General features: G+C 43.8%; 1 protein-coding gene across 5 annotated transcripts; it reads left to right on the top strand.

Annotated features, from left to right (window-relative positions):
• Positions 1-50: 50 nt before the first annotated feature.
• NHLRC1 (NHL repeat containing E3 ubiquitin protein ligase 1) lies at positions 51-14,852 on the top strand. Of its 5 annotated transcripts, XM_041118307.1 has the most exons (5): positions 51-1,824; positions 7,450-7,477; positions 10,356-10,525; positions 13,290-13,472; positions 13,609-14,852. In XM_041118307.1, the coding sequence occupies exon 1, from the start codon at positions 91-93 to the stop codon at positions 1,249-1,251; it is 1,161 nt and encodes a 386-aa protein (XP_040974241.1). In that variant the 5' UTR covers positions 51-90; the 3' UTR covers positions 1,252-1,824; positions 7,450-7,477; positions 10,356-10,525; positions 13,290-13,472; positions 13,609-14,852. The 5 variants fall into 5 exon arrangements, with proteins under 5 accessions (XP_040974241.1, XP_029897667.1, XP_029897670.1 ...); XM_030041807.2 differs by lacking the exons at positions 10,356-10,525; positions 13,290-13,472; XM_030041810.2 differs by lacking the exons at positions 10,356-10,525; positions 13,290-13,472; positions 13,609-14,852 and adding an exon at positions 9,143-10,325.
• The last annotated feature ends 1,017 nt before the right edge of the window (positions 14,853-15,869 follow it).

Below are 15,869 nucleotides of genomic sequence, written 5' to 3'. Positions count from 1 at the left end.
GGTGCTGCCGGCGGGCGGGGGCTGGCGAACGCCAGCCCCCGCCCGCCGGCAGCACCGCTCCGCCCCCGGTTCGCCCCAGCGCGACGGGGAATGGCGGCGGAGAACGAGGCGGAGCTGAGCCTTTTGGAGTGCCGGGTATGCTTCGACCGGTACGGGCCCGGCGGGCAACGGCGGCCTCGGAACCTGCCCTGCGGTCACGTCCTCTGCCAGGCTTGCGTTGGGGCCCTGAGCGGTTCGGGGAGCCGGGGGCTGGAGTGTCCTTTCTGCCGGCGGGCCTGCCGTGCCGCCGAGACCAGCGACTGCCTGCCGCTGCTGCAGCTGCTGGAGGTGCTGGGCCCAGCCGGCGGAGGCGGCGTCCCCTCGGCCTTGGGGAGGAGCGGAGGGGCCGAAGGGCAGCTCCCCGCCGGCCTGGGGCTCCGGCTGGTCCTGGGGGGCTGGGGGTCGTTGGTGAACCCCACCGGGGTGGCGGCCTGCCGGAGGTCGGGGCGTCTGGCGGTGGCACACGACGGCAAGAAGAGGATCCACGTCTTCGGGCCGAGCGGGGGATGCCTGTGGCGGTTCGGGGAGCGGGGGGACGCCGGCAACGACGTCAAGTACCCGCTCGACGTGACGGTCACGTCGGACGGGTACGTGGCGGTCACCGACGGCGGGGACCGCTCCGTGAAGGCCTTCGATTTTGAGGGAAGGGGGGTCCTGGCAGTCCGGGAAGGCTTCCGTTTGCCCTGGGGCTTGGATGCCACCCCCGAGGGCGAAGTAATCCTGACGGACTCGGAGGCGGGTGCTCTCTACCGCTTGACGGCCGACTTCAAGACGGGGAGATTAAAGAAGTGTCGGATGATCCGGTCTCAGCTCGTCAGCCCGAGAGGGGTTGCCGTCTGCCAGACCTCGGGCGCTGTCGCGGTCATAGAGCACCTGAAAGCTCAGGGACCGAACGGCGGCAGCACCCGAGTGAAGATATTCAGTGCAGAGATGGATCTCGTCGGCCAGGTGGATAGCTTCGGCCTGAACCTCGTTTTCCCCTCCAGAATATATGCTACGGCTGTGGCCTTTGACAAAGAGGGTCGCGTTATAGTAACGGATGTCTGTAGCCAGGCCGTGATATGCTTAGGGAACCCCAAGGAGTTTCCCATCTTTAACCCTCTAATTAGCCACGGGCTTTCTTATCCTGTAGGACTGACTTACACGGCAAACGATTCCCTCGTCGTTTTAGACAGCGGCGATCATTCAGTAAAAATATATAGCTCCACCTGAATGGGTTTAGATGCTTACTGCTGTAGGTTCAAGCTGCTTTTGGCCGTGAAGCACGCAAAGTTCTGCTGTTAGTAGGCGTGTAGGGAGGAGGCATTGTCTGGGCTGTACGTTAAGCGAAATTGCCCTCTTTGAGCAACGTGCTGTGCTTCCTGGAAAGCTTACATCGAATCTTTTGCCTGTCCGGAGGGGAAGACCTGGCCGTTGCAGGCCGTAGTCAACAGTGAATCAACCAAACAAATAATTTGGCATTTTAAAACTGTTCCGTACCTTGACAGCCAAACGTTTTTGGTGCTTTTTGACAAGTAATAACAAGGACGCTTGGAATGGAATAAACAAAGAATGGCACCTGGGAGAGAAAGTGATGCAGCGTTTGTTTACATTTCCCAGAGCGTAGTTTTCATTATTCTTTGTTAAACACAGATTCACTCATGAGAGTGACAGAGTTTCTGTTTCCAGGATTTCGGCACAAGAAGAGAGACTGGCTTGATGAAACGATAGGAGAAATGGAAGCTTCAGTTCAAGATCACCTGAATCCAGCTAAGATCATTGCGATGGAGGAGCTACCACTGATGAGTGAGTTTATGTGAAGTGAATTGATGCTCAAAGCCTGTTCTTTCCATTCCGGGGAAACACACTTCTGGGAGCACTCTTTTCTGTACTAGTTTATTCCCACCTTTATTAGGGCTGTACTAGAGCACTTGGTCTTCCTGTATAACCTACAAGTCTGTGTGTTTACCTAGAGATAATTTGGGGTGTGGTTACCAGCATGGGCAGCTTTCCCTAAAAGTTCCTTGAAGTATTTGTGTTCAGACCACAAATACTTCTGCATATATAAAATTGAGTTGGCTGTGCTGCTAACACAGCTATGCCTGGGAGGTTTCCAATACTGCCTGCCTCTGTCTTGTCATTAATACGGTACTTTTGCCCCCCAAACTCCCAAGATTCAACTGAAAATTAAAATGTTGGTGAGAAATAATAGAGAAAGGGGGCTGTAAGCCTCATTTTTTTTTCTCCTAGCTTCCAAATGGGGTTTTGTTGATTGTGAATACACAGCAGGTATAGATCAGTTTATATTTTCTTGAAGACAGTTTCACTGGGGACATGAGTTCTGTTGCCTTATTGCACAGTGGAAATTAAGGTATATCTGAATTATTTTGAGAAGGATTTAACACCCCCACTAGAAGTCAGTGCTGCATTTTTAGACATTTACCTGCTGCTAAAATGATTACTTAGGCAGTTCAGCATTAAAAGGAAGTTAGATATAAATGTAAATGCTATCAAAGTTAGAGACAGGTAGGTTAAAATAGCATAAAACTTTTGGGGTCATTTCTTTTATTTAGTCACTGAAATCATTAATACTACCTAATGTAATTTGAAATTCACAGGCGATCTTTCTATTGGTAAATTTTTAATCTGGCTTTTGGTCTGACTTTAGGGCATTTAATAACTGCATGTATTGCTGCACCAGTGATTTACCAAATACTTACTTTAAGCTGGAGCAGTTTAGCCCTCTTAATTCAGACAATGTATTAATCTGCCTTATGTTAACATTTATATAAACAAAACAAATCTATTAAATGCAGCCATTTGTAAAGGTTAATTGAACAGTGACCTGCCAATAAAGTGTGATTTGCTTACTCCTATACGAAATAATTTAGTGAAAACTCCTTCTATCTTTTCATCATGGGTTTTTCTGTTACAATCCCGGTTTGTCTGTCACGGTTGCCCTGTAGATGGTTTCTTGTTTTATTTGGAGATACCCTGCTAAAGTTGTTGTAGGGTCATTTGTTGCTATTGAAGAATATGTGGACCTGCACATTTGGTCTTTTCCAGCCTTCTCTACTGCCAGGCCACACAGTAAGTGCCTTTGGTGGGACCAGAAGTACTCCTTCGCTATTCTGCTGTAGGAGGTGTATGGCCCTGAGCAGGGGCCCTCTTGAGGGCTCAGGAAAGGAATTTACTCAGAGGAGCAGCCCCCTGGATTATATATTCCTTTCTGGGTGCCAAGGAGACATCTGTCTTTGAGGGATATAAAAACAATTAGATGACACTTCTCTGGGGAGCTGCTATGTTTCAAAATGCATGCAGTACCATCAATGCTGTATTCATACATAATTAATAGTTTATCGCAATAGCACTTCCTCTGAACCGTGGGCTGCAAGCTTTTATCTCCTCAAACCTTCGTGTGTACCAGGAGCTTGGTTTTGCTACTGAGCTCATGGACGGGCAAATTTCCTAGTGCCTACTGCCATGTAGGCAACTTCCCAGCAGCTGAAACGCTGATTTTTAAGTATTTGACTCATGCTGTTTTAAAAATCTACAAAACCTCCCATTGTTGCCCACTCTGCTCCTATCTCCTTTGGTATATGACTAGAAATCACTTGATGTTCGGGTTTGTAAGCAAAATAAACTTTGTGCCTTTATTCTGCCTGGTTTGCTGTATGCCATCTCCTGCAGTCTCTGCTTTACCTACCTACTGAAAGCAAATGTAGCCTTTTTCTGTGAACAATGCATCTGTTTTCCTTTTGCTATAAAGCTTGGAGCTTAGTGTTGTACAACACTGCATCAAAGAAACCATTACATTCTGTCTTAATTCATTTGATGCAGGTGCCTAAATTGAGAAGCCGTAAAGAACTGTATAAAACCACATGTTAAAAATTCTGAGTTCTTTATCATGTAAGGGAAAATGCAGCAGTAAACCTGACATCTTTCTTTTGTCACACAAGAGAATTTAAGAGAGAACGGGAGACTGAGATCCGCCACTATGCTGACAACAAACTAAAAAGCCATTGACATTTTTACTTACTCTTGCCTCTTCCTTTATGCATATATGCACATTTCCCCTATAGCTACTGTAGATATCTGTTGCCTTCGGGACGATACCTTTATGCCATCTGCTTTTCAAAGGCCCAGGGGACGCATACTGCTCCTGTCCATCTGCGAATCTGTTACAATTTAGTCACAGATTTCAACAGAACAGAAACTTGTGTTCTGAGAGAGGGATGGCAAAGGGCGAGGGGCCCATACTTGAGCAGATATCATTACCTAATGCTTTTGGGGTCCGACTGGATGTGCTCAAAATGGCGATAGCTAAGTTGTGCTTACCTTTGGAAAAGAGCAGTGGCCGTTTCATCTAGAAAGTGACGTGCGACTGTGTCTAGTCGCTTCAGCGATAATTACTGTTATGTTTATTTAAAAAAAAAAAGAACCTGAACTAAACTTTGCCTAACCCTCTGCACCTCATGCTTTAACAATTTGGGTTAAAACCAAACAAATATAATGGACAGTAGTCCCCTAATGTCATCTCTTCAGCCCCTACTATAGATTGGTATGTCTGTTGCACACACATACACTCTCATTCCTATTTGGTTTATTTTTAAGCACTGATGTCAGGTTGCTATCGTTGCATATAAACATACCAGGATATGTTTACAGTGTTTAGGAATAAAGGAGGCAGGGGAGTTTCAGAAATGTGTATTGAAATTGTGTTCTGTAACGTACATATTTTTGGTTTGCCTGTGAACAAAATAATTTTAGATAAAGAATGTAATCAATATTCCAGATTGATGAATAAAAAGAAGAAAGAAATACAGAAAAAAAAAAGGTAAAGTTTATTTCATTTTGGTCATTGTCTGTCTGACCATCTGTCCATTCCCTCCAGCCACATTGCTGTGCACATCAGTTTGAGGTTTACATTTTCACAAAGTGTAGATGTACCACCACCATAGCATTTTTTTAACATGGACTGATTTCAGATGAAGAGGGGACCTCGTAGTGTCCAGCCCCCGTTTTATAGAGCAGGGTCCATCAAAATGATGGCCTTGAATACAGGAGACCTTTCCTTTCTGGGAGGGTTGACAGAGGTAAAAAAGCAGCTTTCTCCCCTGGGACCATGGTGCTGTTGCACCCTGCACAGGAGAAATTTGCCTTAATTTCTTTCTCTTCAACTTTTGGGGTTTTTTTCTGACTCTTCTCAGAAGCCCATCCTTATAGTTTACAAGTCACCTGTGAGTCACAACTTGCCTCCATAGGAGTATAACATAACTAAAGCAAAAATATATAGAATTTGCAAATGAGTTCTAAACTTCACACTTCATTCAGACATCTCAGGAGAAGTGACAGGTCATTCAGAAAGCAGCAGGCGCCTGAGGCCTAGCCCCTGTGTAGACAGTTTAAATTTACTGATAATAGAATTTTCTCCCCTTGTTACCTCCAGTTCCCCTATGAGTACACCAGAAGCCTCTATATAGAATCCACTGTCCTGCTCTAGAAAAGTCTGGTGGGAAATGGCTCGTAAGACATTGTCTTTTGTAACCTTCTCGTCAGGTCTATCATGCAATTTCTTCATCAGCCCTGTCTGTCCAGCCCCAGCCCCAACAATTGCTGTTTGAGTTGCCAGCTCATCTGATGCAGCAGGCCCTCTTGGTTTGGCCGGCTGTGTCCAAAAGTGCTTCCATCTGAACGGAGGATCTTCCAGGTGGAATGTATAGCCCCCAGAAATAGGGGGGCTTTCTCCTGACCTTGCCTACTTGTTTTAATTTCATGTGAAGGCTGCAGAGCCAGCACAAAGGCACAAACGTGGCTCTGGAAACAAAGCAGAGATTACCATCTGAAATAGGTATGTACAGAGTTTGAAATCACCGAAAGAATTCAAAGTTCATCGTGTCACATAGGCAGTCACTGACTGTAAAGAGGAACAGGCCAGGCAAACCTAAAATAAGGTATCGGTGCGCCTTTCCATACAATGCCCAACCATCGCCGGGCAGAAGGTTGGCTCAGCCCTACTGGAGATGAGCTGAGAGCATGTACTGTCTGCTTGAGTCCTCTTCAGCAAATTCTTTATGCTACTGAATGCGATGGGGAATTATTATCATTACCTGCATATAAAAATTCCAAATGTACAAAACCTGTATCTTTAAATTTGAAATACATTAAACCAAAGACCCACTCAGCATTTTTCCCTTCGCCGTATACTGCTGCGGGTCATACATCAGTCCAGGGGGAAGGAATACTTAACCAGTTCTGTGTTTCTCTGTTGAAGTGGGCATTGACCGTGCCTCCATTCCACGCTGCGTTTTTAACTTCATTAACTCAACTAAATCTGCTAATAATAACAGGTTTATATTTGATACTGTTAACATAAACATAGAGGCTTTCTCTAGAGTGCTTCCATAGTATAACCTGTCTGATTCTTCTGAACAGCTTCAAAGCTATCTAATACTGGAGAGGTTCTCAGTGAGCAGGTAATGCATTGCACTTACGCCTTTTTCTCACCACTGCTTTCCAAGAGATTTACAGATATTTTTGAACTGGGCGCTCCAACCTCTCTTTGAGGCAAACACGATATAAATGTCCTGGCCCTACAGCTGCAGACAGGAGAGCTGGGAATCAAGGGCAGCCTTTGGCAGACTGGAGACTAGATCTCGGACTTCCCGCTACAAGTTGGTGCCTTAATAAAGCAGGGAGAGTCTGTGTTTAATTATCCTCTTGTCTGGGAGTTGCCGTCCTGATTTTGGAAGAAGTTTTGACATTTTAGTGATGATCTTCTTGTTACTAATTCCTTTGGTGTTTCCTACAAATCATGGAAATTAATACTTTTCTAAACCACAATGTATTCCTAGATAATTGCTTCCAGCGTGCTCCACAAAGGTGTGTGGTTTCAGAGTTTTGAAATGCTCTGTAAGGAGGTGTACTGCTGCAAAGCACCACTGCAGTGATCAAGTTATTTCATGTTGAGGATAGAAAGGAGGAGAAGAGATCGACTCTGAAAAGTAGAAAAAATTAATGGAAGGTGTCTGTGGCTTAAGCAGAGGGCAGACTCCACCAAGGCAGAGCACAGAGCACACCCATCGTTGCAGTACAGGGAATGCATTCTTAAGAGGTGAAGCATTTCAGCCTGGGAAATGGAGAAGACGATAAGAGCTGTTGCCTCTTGATTCTTATTGACCTCTGGCAGGGGAATAACCTACATTTGAACACATTTCCCAGCCACAATTAGGCACTTTTCAGACAGTAATCCTTAGGAGAGCTATCTCTTACTTTCGGCTCTGTATTTGTAGCAAAAATCAGTGAGAAATGAAGATCTGGAGCAAACTAAGCATTTTAGGGAAGCATGCTCCCTATAATTGAATAAATACATATATAGCATTTTTCTAAAGATCCCTCTTAATGTAGGCAATTTTTGTTCTTTGTTCACAGGTGAGCACTATATGGGCAGTGAGTTGAGGTGAGAACAAATCCTGCTTTCATGGAATACATTGGTTTTTAAATCAGGAAAATATTGCTAGTCAGAAGATTCTGTAAACCATTTTAAATACTCTAGTTATATGCTTCGTAATGAATAAAGGGTAGGCAATTTTAAGCAGGATATAGGATTAGAGAGATAAAATTATAACTGGGAAAATGAAATAATTTATTTGGAGAAAACTGTGAGGATGAAAAAAAAAAAAAAAAAGGAAAAAAGATGGCCTTTACCAAAGCTTGCTTTTAAAACTTCTAATACAAAGAAGATGATCTTGAAAGAACCATCACACTTACATAATCACAGGAAGTAACTTATTTACTGTTTTTTGTTCCAAATATAAATAGATAAAAGATAAAACCCATATGAAAGTATTAATGTTCACCTAGCATGATTTCCTGAATAATATGGACTATGGAATTTAACCAGTATTAACCAGTACTTGGTAACTACTGACCTGTACTGAAACTAAGAAACAAAGAACAATTGTGTCTTTTACTATCACAGACTAAGGAGCTAATGTGAAAAGAAATATGATGTCATTAAAGATATGCTTTGTAAGAAATCTATCAAAAAGAGTCAGACAGATTAAGTATTAAAAATTTATAATCATCTTCATATGAAAAGGATGTCCCTGGCTCCCTTATTTGTCATTGTCCTCAATTAAGTAGGAAATAGGGCTCTTCAGTGAGTTCTGCACCAACTTCCACTCAACTTACAGCATGACATTATGGAGCCAGAAGTATTTCAAATACGTATATTAGTCTTTTTCTATTCTTATTATTCCTTAAAGTGACTTGTTTGAGTTGAGGCTTGCTCTGTCATAAATAGTTTATCTGTGCAGTCATGAGTACTGCAAATGGAATTGTCCACATAAATAAATGCTGCAGGACTGGGCTTGAAGTCAGGTAGATTCAGGCTAGTGCAGAGGTTTGCCCTGGAGAAGTCTTTGCAGCAGACTTTATTATGACAGTTTCTGGGAATGCTGCTTTGTTTTTTTTATGTGCTGAAAGCCCTACCCATGTTTAGAATATATTGTAACTAATTATGACTTTCTTTCAACGTCAGAAATCTTTTGTGAAAAACATTTATTATTTTCTTTTCTTATTTATTTCTTCATAACATACCAAACCCTTGCCTGGTTCCTAACAGTCCATCAGACTAAGTGGATCGGTACCACACCTCCCTTTTGGGACGTGCAGTTGCTCAGTAAGCAGCAATGTGGGGCAAGACTCACTCTGGACTGGCATCAGTGGAGACCTTATACCTGAACTGCTCCTGCAGATCCTGAAGAGGAGGTTATTGGTCTTAGCCAGCAGTTTAGGAAAGTTATGACGTTGTCATTGTGGTAGAGACTCACTGTACGTTCTAGGTCCCAAGAATACTATGCAAAAGGATTTCTAAGCTTGCAGGGTAGTTAGCCACTTTTTGTTTCATTTCAGATGGAGGAATGCTGGCTTTTAAAGACCAGGTGAAAAGTGCATCGATTTTTCCCTGGTATGGCAAAGTGAAATTGAAGTTGCCCCAGGCCCAGGATTAGAGCTGCGGGCCTATTTATCATTTATTTTGTGATGTTCATAAAGCTGTTCAGTATTTGGATGGTGTTATCATTAAAATGCAGCTGATATTATTCTTCTCATATTTCCACAGTGTCAGTGTTACTGAGATAAAAACCAAAACTACCCACTTAGAAAAAGTGTACCTTGAAGGCAGAAGAAATCTTCTCTTTCTTGTATCTCTTTCACTGGAGAAATAAAAGCCATGCAACTGAATTATTTTCAAACATCTGTATCGAGCAATGGACTTTCACCCTCTCACTTGTGTTGAACTTGAATCTCAAGTCTTTTTTCTTGACGATAAGCCTACATTTTTGATTTCTGAGATTCAACCATGTTGTTCCAATTTGTGCCTTTTGCACAGCCCTCACCCATTCATCCCAGTTGGTTGGTTAGTCCCTTGAAGTGTCTTCCGGAGCTATATTTCTCAGTAGCCATTGTTCAGTCACACTGTGTGGTGTGTATGTGTGTTCACTCCGCTTTTGTTTCAGAAGAAGGATTAATTCCCCCAGAGGTTCTGTCCATGTTTTGGTGTTGCCGTGTTTCTTTTCTAAAACAGCCTTTCATCTTTACTGTCAGATTAAAGGGAGGAAGCCTCAGATCACAATATGAATGGTGGGAAAGGACTTAAGTCATGCAGGGAATGCGCTGGGAGACAGGCGCGCAAGCTTTATTACAGGAGAGAAAAGGGTGAAGGACTGTACAATTTGAACTGTGTGTGGACTAACAGTTCTAGGAACCCTTCTACTCCAGCTCCCCCTGTGCAGCTCTGTTTGTAATAGTGACTGTGGGAAAAACTAAATCAGAAGTCACTAACTTGCAAGTCACTGGCTTTTTTTGTGGTTCTCTGCAATAGCAGCAGACTGGTCCCAGTGATCCAAAGGTCCTCCTGTATTGGATTTTGTGGATGACTCCTATAACTGGTCTGAGTTTCCCTGTCAAATGCTGGTGTAGACAAACTACAAGAAGCTTGGAAGCCTGCATCGGTCATCTGTTCCTCTAATTTTTTCACTTGTAAAGAGCAAGCCTTTTTGCCATGAATCAGAGAGGGTGAAACTTGAAGTGACATGACAACAAAGGATGCCCAGTGGTTGCACTATTTTACAGTCTTCAATCTGAAAATGAGAGTATGATCTGTTGCTGATAATTTTGTTGTTGTTGATTATGAGATTATTATATTTGCTATGTTTTCTTCAGGCTGGGAAGAACTGGGAGGGGGAGTTATTGGGTGTTTTGTTTTCTAAATAAAAGATCACGAGTCTTGTTATGCACCTTAATTAGCACCTTCAGGTTTCTGCCTTATACAGGAACTGATGAAACCTGTTGAACTTAATGCGAATCTTCCTGTTGACTTCAATAAGCAGCAGACGGATCCAAGATCTGTGCTGAGCTGACTTCCATATGTTTTAACAAACGCAATTCCACCTCCTCTCTCAAGGCTTTGTCTCACTCAGCTGTGTTACATGCTGACCTCCCGGTGTGTACTGTTCTCCTTTCTGACCTATTTCAAGCAAGAGCTTCTTTTCTTCTCCACACTTCAGAAAGATAATGCATGTTTGGCTAGAGCACGTATTTGCAGGCATCACTAAAAAGTAATTGCGTAAGGAGAAATTTTGGCTTGGCCAGCATGGTTACTAACTCAGCTTACTTAGTAAAGCAAGCTTGGTGGATGCACTCCTCCCTCCCCACCCTCCTCCTCCTCCCATGGGCAGAGCCCAAGTTCCAACTCTCACGCAAGCTAGCCAGTAAAGTTCAGCTTCTCTCTGAAAGCAGCAAGTAAACCAACAAGGGAACTGTGACTGCGTGCAAAAGGGTTAGTAGGAATGCTGCACTTTTGTTCCAAGAGGCAGCAGCCTCTAATCAGGCTGTTTATATTTACAGCTTTCCCATTCATCCCTACTGAGCAAAAAGCACGCCTCTGAAAACAGAGCCTGAGCATTGCTTTGTGTTAGACAGACTACGTGTAGTATCTGATTGCTAACCGAAGAGACTTGGAGGCCGCAGACTCACTTTTTCTACCCGTGGTAAGGCACGCACCTGCCCTTAGCAAATACATAATAATTAGTGATGCTGTGGACGGTGTTTGTGAACTGGCTCCCTGCTCACAAGTGCCCTTAGTCTCGATTTGGGACTCATAGTCACAAGAGAACTGCAGGGATGTGTGCTGCAGTGACGCTCGCATGCCAGACATTCCTTATCATAAAGATGAAGAGGGGCGAGAGCTTTCCGGGTGGGGGGAATAATGGGAGGGTTGTCCTTTCCTTCAGTTTGCTGGGGCCTGCCTACTGATTTAAATTGTAAATAATGTTACAAACCAGCTGCGGCAGTTTGTTGTTTCTTAGGAGAAGCATCTGATTTCTACTAATATATAGTAGAAAAGGGAAAAAAAAAAAGAAAAATTATAAATCTCTACCAATTTAACATCAATCCCTTTTCATAACTTAATAGTTATATTAACCACAGGTAGGTGATGTCAATTCCTTTGGGACCCTGTGATCTTACTTTTTTAACAGTACAAAACTTGTTTCCTTTTCCTTCGCTTTCCACTACCATAAACTATTATCATCACCATGATGTTTAAAGACTGTATGGTGGCATGTGTTTGGTAGGGTCAGCAGGACAGGTTCCCTGCTGTCATGGTATCTAATACAGTCAAGCTCACTCTTAAAATTAGCTAGGTTTAGTCCTCTGGTCTTCTGTGTAAAAGGCCATTCATTCCTCTGGGGGTAGAAGTCAACTCATTTCCAGCCTGAGTGTGTTCCAAGACAGAATCACAGAAGGGCTGAGGTTGGCAGGGACCTCTGGAGGTCATCTGGTCCAACCCCCCTGCTCAAGCAGGGCCACCTACAGCCAGTTGCCCAGGACCATGTCCATGCGGCTTTTGAGTATCTCTGAGGATGGAGCCTCCACCATCTCCCCAGGCAAGCTGTGCCAGTGCTTGGTCACCCTCACAGTGAAAAAGTGTTTCCTGGTGTTCAGAGGGCACCTCCTGTCTTCCAGTGTGTGCCCACTGCCTCTGGTCCTGTCACTGGGCACCACTGAAAAGGAGCCTGGCTCTGTCCTCTTTGCACCCTCCCTTCAGGTATTTATATACATTGATGAGATCCCCCCTGAGCCTTCTCTTCTCCAGGCTGAACAGCCCCTGCTCTCTCAGCCTTTCTTCATAGGAGAGATGTTCCTGTCCCTTAATCATCTTCGTGGCCCTGCACTGGTCTCACTCCAGTAAGCCCAAGTCTTTCTTCTACTGGGGAGCCCAGAACTGGACACAGTACTGCAGATGGGGCCTCACCAGTGCTGAGTAGAGGGGAAGGGCCACGTCCCTCGGCTTGCTGGCAGCTCTCCTCCTACGCAGCCCAGAATAAAAGGGCTGCATGAAAGACAGTTTACACCCATTTGTTCTTGTGCTAGTGTTTTCCTTGAACTTGAGTAGCACCATGCTTTTAATTTGTCCAAAAGGAAGCATAAACAGCCATATCCCCTCTCAGTCTTCATTTTGCTAGACTAAACAAACTGAACTTTTCTAGTCTGCTCTTGTTTGATAATATTCACCACTCCCCAGTCCTCCCAGTAACCCTTTTGTGGGTCTGTTCCAGTTTGAACTCCTTTTCCCTAAATGCTGTACTGAGTTTTCCAGGTGGAGTCTCAGCAATGTTTTTTATCTCCCATTTCACTGTAGGAAATAACCGAAGTGATAACAGCTCCAACTACATGTTTTTGTTACAGTGTCACTTGGTTGCAAATCCAGGCTGAATACACACAGCCCTGCTCTCCCCAGTATAAACAAATTTAGGAAGAAGGTATTTGAGTCGGGGGACTAGTTATTTCCTGAGGTGAAAAAGGGATGTCATACAGGTAATTAACATCAATAGCAACAAAAAAATAAATAAACCCATCAGTGCATCATTTCTTTCCCTGACAGTTATGGAATGTGAGCTACACAGCCCACAACTAGCTGTCGGAGGAGGACAGAACTATTGCCTGTATCTGAGGTTAGGATTGCAGGGATGTTAAATTGCCTGCCAGAAACCAAATCCCTCCCGAGATGACAGAAAGGTTCACTTTGGATTCAGTAAAAACTTCAGTCAGACTTCCAGAGTGTAGGGAAATGTATCTGAGCAATATAAAGAATTATTCTTGCTACTTTTTCCCCCTTTTTTGCTTCCCATCAGTTTCTTGGCTATAGCTGCATTAGTCTGCTTCTAAGCTCATTTATTTCTATTAATATGACTTTTCATCTGTAGGTAGCAATGACCATTAAAGTTCCCATGGTAACTTGAAACTATTTCTTCCTCCGAAGTGAGAGGAGATGGGGAACAGAGCTCCCTGCCCCCTGTTCTTCAGTGAGTGGAGCAAAGGGATTATCCTCTGCAGAATGGTCGTGGAGTTAAGCATAGCTAAAATTGAGCGGCTCCTCTCACAGACGGGTTAGTCTCATCCACTGTGCTGAATATTGGGCTGAAGTTTCTAAAAGACTATTGTAATATTGTATCAGAGACAGGGAGAAAACGTGGGATCTGATCAGTGAAATTGCATTTGATTTCCCCACACACACACACCAAGGAACGTTTCACCATGATGGAGACGTGGCTGCGCCTGCCTCAGGGACATTGGCTGTAATCTTTCACCTCTGATCCCAGAGTGTGATCCACTCTCGGGCACCCAGGGTGGGTGTGGAGGCAGAGGTAGGGTCCTAGCAGAGGTTAGGAACCCATCCAGGTAAAGCTAAACAGGTCATTCAAAACATATGCCAATTAGCCTGTAAGAACAGATTTAGCCTGTTCACCACTGAAAGAGCCCGTGAGCCAACTCTGTTCAGAGCTGAGGTAGGTTTAAACTGCAGTGCCTGTTAAAAGCAATGTACTATGCAGGAATCTAAATACATAGCTGTCAGCCACCTCATGTAGCTTTGAGCAGCATCTCTCAGGCAGGATAATGTTTAGGTGCATATATTCTGCATTTATTCCCAACACTGGCAATTAAAACTACTTCTTTTCTTTCTGAGTGTCAGAAAAGCATTTGTCACCACAGCCCCTTTCTGGGCCCAGAGTGTTGCCATAAATACGCTGGACATAGAGGACGATTTTCATGCCTCCAGCACAGCTTTGGAGACAGTCAAAACAGATCTCTGATAAGACAGAGGTGGCAAACATCCAGCCTGACTAATGTCCAGCTTGAATTTGGAGCAAAAAGGAAATGGAAAAGCAGCCTGAAAACTGCCCTCAGCTAGGTCACTGGGTAAAATCCTGCTCTCATGTACTCAGTTGTACATGTCTGTCTCAACGTACCTGTCCGGTGGGGTTACTCACCAAGCCTAGTGATGTGTGTAAGACAGAAAATTGGTTCCCAGTGTACAATTATGGACAGGCACTTGCTTCCCTAGGTGCTCTCTAAATGCATTTTATTCAATCAAAAATACAAGTTTATGTGCATAACAGGACACTCATTTGTGGCCTCTCACAAATATAAAGTCGTATTTTATCCCACCCCTCCAATATGAAATATTTTTCCCTTCTAGAATGTCCAGGCCTCCTTCCTATATGCTAAGTGCTATTTTAAAAAATCCACAAGTTATTATCCATTCTTCTTTTTCACCAACATCAGTGGAAAATTTATAAATTATTTTGTTAGAGCTATGATTTCTTCCTATGATTTTTCCTAACGTAAATGTAATATGTTAGATTATTAGCCTTAAAAATATCTGTTGGTTTCATTGTACAGTATTTTTTCCTTTTACCTCTTTCTCTCAGACTGGATGATGCTGTAATGTGTTTGGGTTGAAAATAAAGTTTTGTTTTCTCTGTTAATTCTCATTTAAAAGAATGCTCATTAAAAATTTGGAAACCCAAAGAAAACTTTAATTTTGGTCAATCTTATAAAATACATGCCTTGGGTTACATTTAGTAGTAAACCCCTTCATTGTAAGCATCTTTTGGACTTCAGGTGCTATAAAATTAAACACTTTGTCTTTCTTTTGACACTTTCAACACCAAAATAAAAACACTGCTTTGCTTCCTATGCTCTCACTGCTGCCAGCTCCTCCTCTTCTCCGGCTCCTGTGACACGAGATGAAGTTAGACGTGCCAGTGACAGCGTGCACCAGTCAGGCACAGCAAGATATGCACTGGGGATGCTGCTGACAAGATGGATATTCTTGGCAGACACCGTGACATTTCTCCCTGCCCTTCACCCAAGAAAGGAGGTCAGTGGAACACTCTGCCCTACCGGCGGGGCTTCAGGCATCAACCCTGGGCACGCAGCATCGCTCCCCCGTTTACATGTCATAAAGCAGAGCAATCGATCTTCCTGCTCAGAATATATGGGAAGACATGGGCATGCCTTCATGTCAAATCACATTATTTGTGTTATGCCTTCGGAAGACAAGGAGCAGTTGGAGCTTCCCATCAGACTGAAGTAAAGAGCGATATTTTCTTTACGCTCTTTGCTGAACTGTGGATCAATGGACAAATGTATGGAAATGCTGAAAGGGAAGAAACAAAAATGAAACAGATGGAAAGCAAGAGACAGACAAAGATTCAATCCTGGCCCTAGTAAAGCTGCAAAATTCCTGTTGACTGCAGTGGTGCAGAACCAGAACAAAATAGGGTGTGGAGGAAAGCAGGGACAGGGAAAGGAAATCAGGGAAGGATGGCTTCAGATGATTTTATCCCCGTGTTCCCATGCTTGTTCCCCTCACCCACCATCAGTCTCCACTTTCTCCAGCTCTCATCTTTTCTCGTTGCTGAAGCAGTAAGCTGTCATTTCTCATCTGGTATCTCCCATCCATCCATCAGCATGTCTAGGATAGCTGGCAGCTAATTCTG

This window comes from Aquila chrysaetos, chromosome 18 (assembly GCF_900496995.4).
Source record: "Aquila chrysaetos chrysaetos chromosome 18, bAquChr1.4, whole genome shotgun sequence".
NCBI lineage: Eukaryota > Metazoa > Chordata > Aves > Accipitriformes > Accipitridae > Aquila > Aquila chrysaetos.
This window is presented reverse-complemented; position numbering and strand designations above follow the sequence as displayed.

Bases quoted from the DNA above. Each gene is read 5' to 3' on its own strand.
- NHLRC1 (XM_030041807.2), top strand. From the start codon at position 91: ATGGCGGCGGAGAACGAGGCGGAGCTGAGCCTTTTGGAGTGCCGGGTA.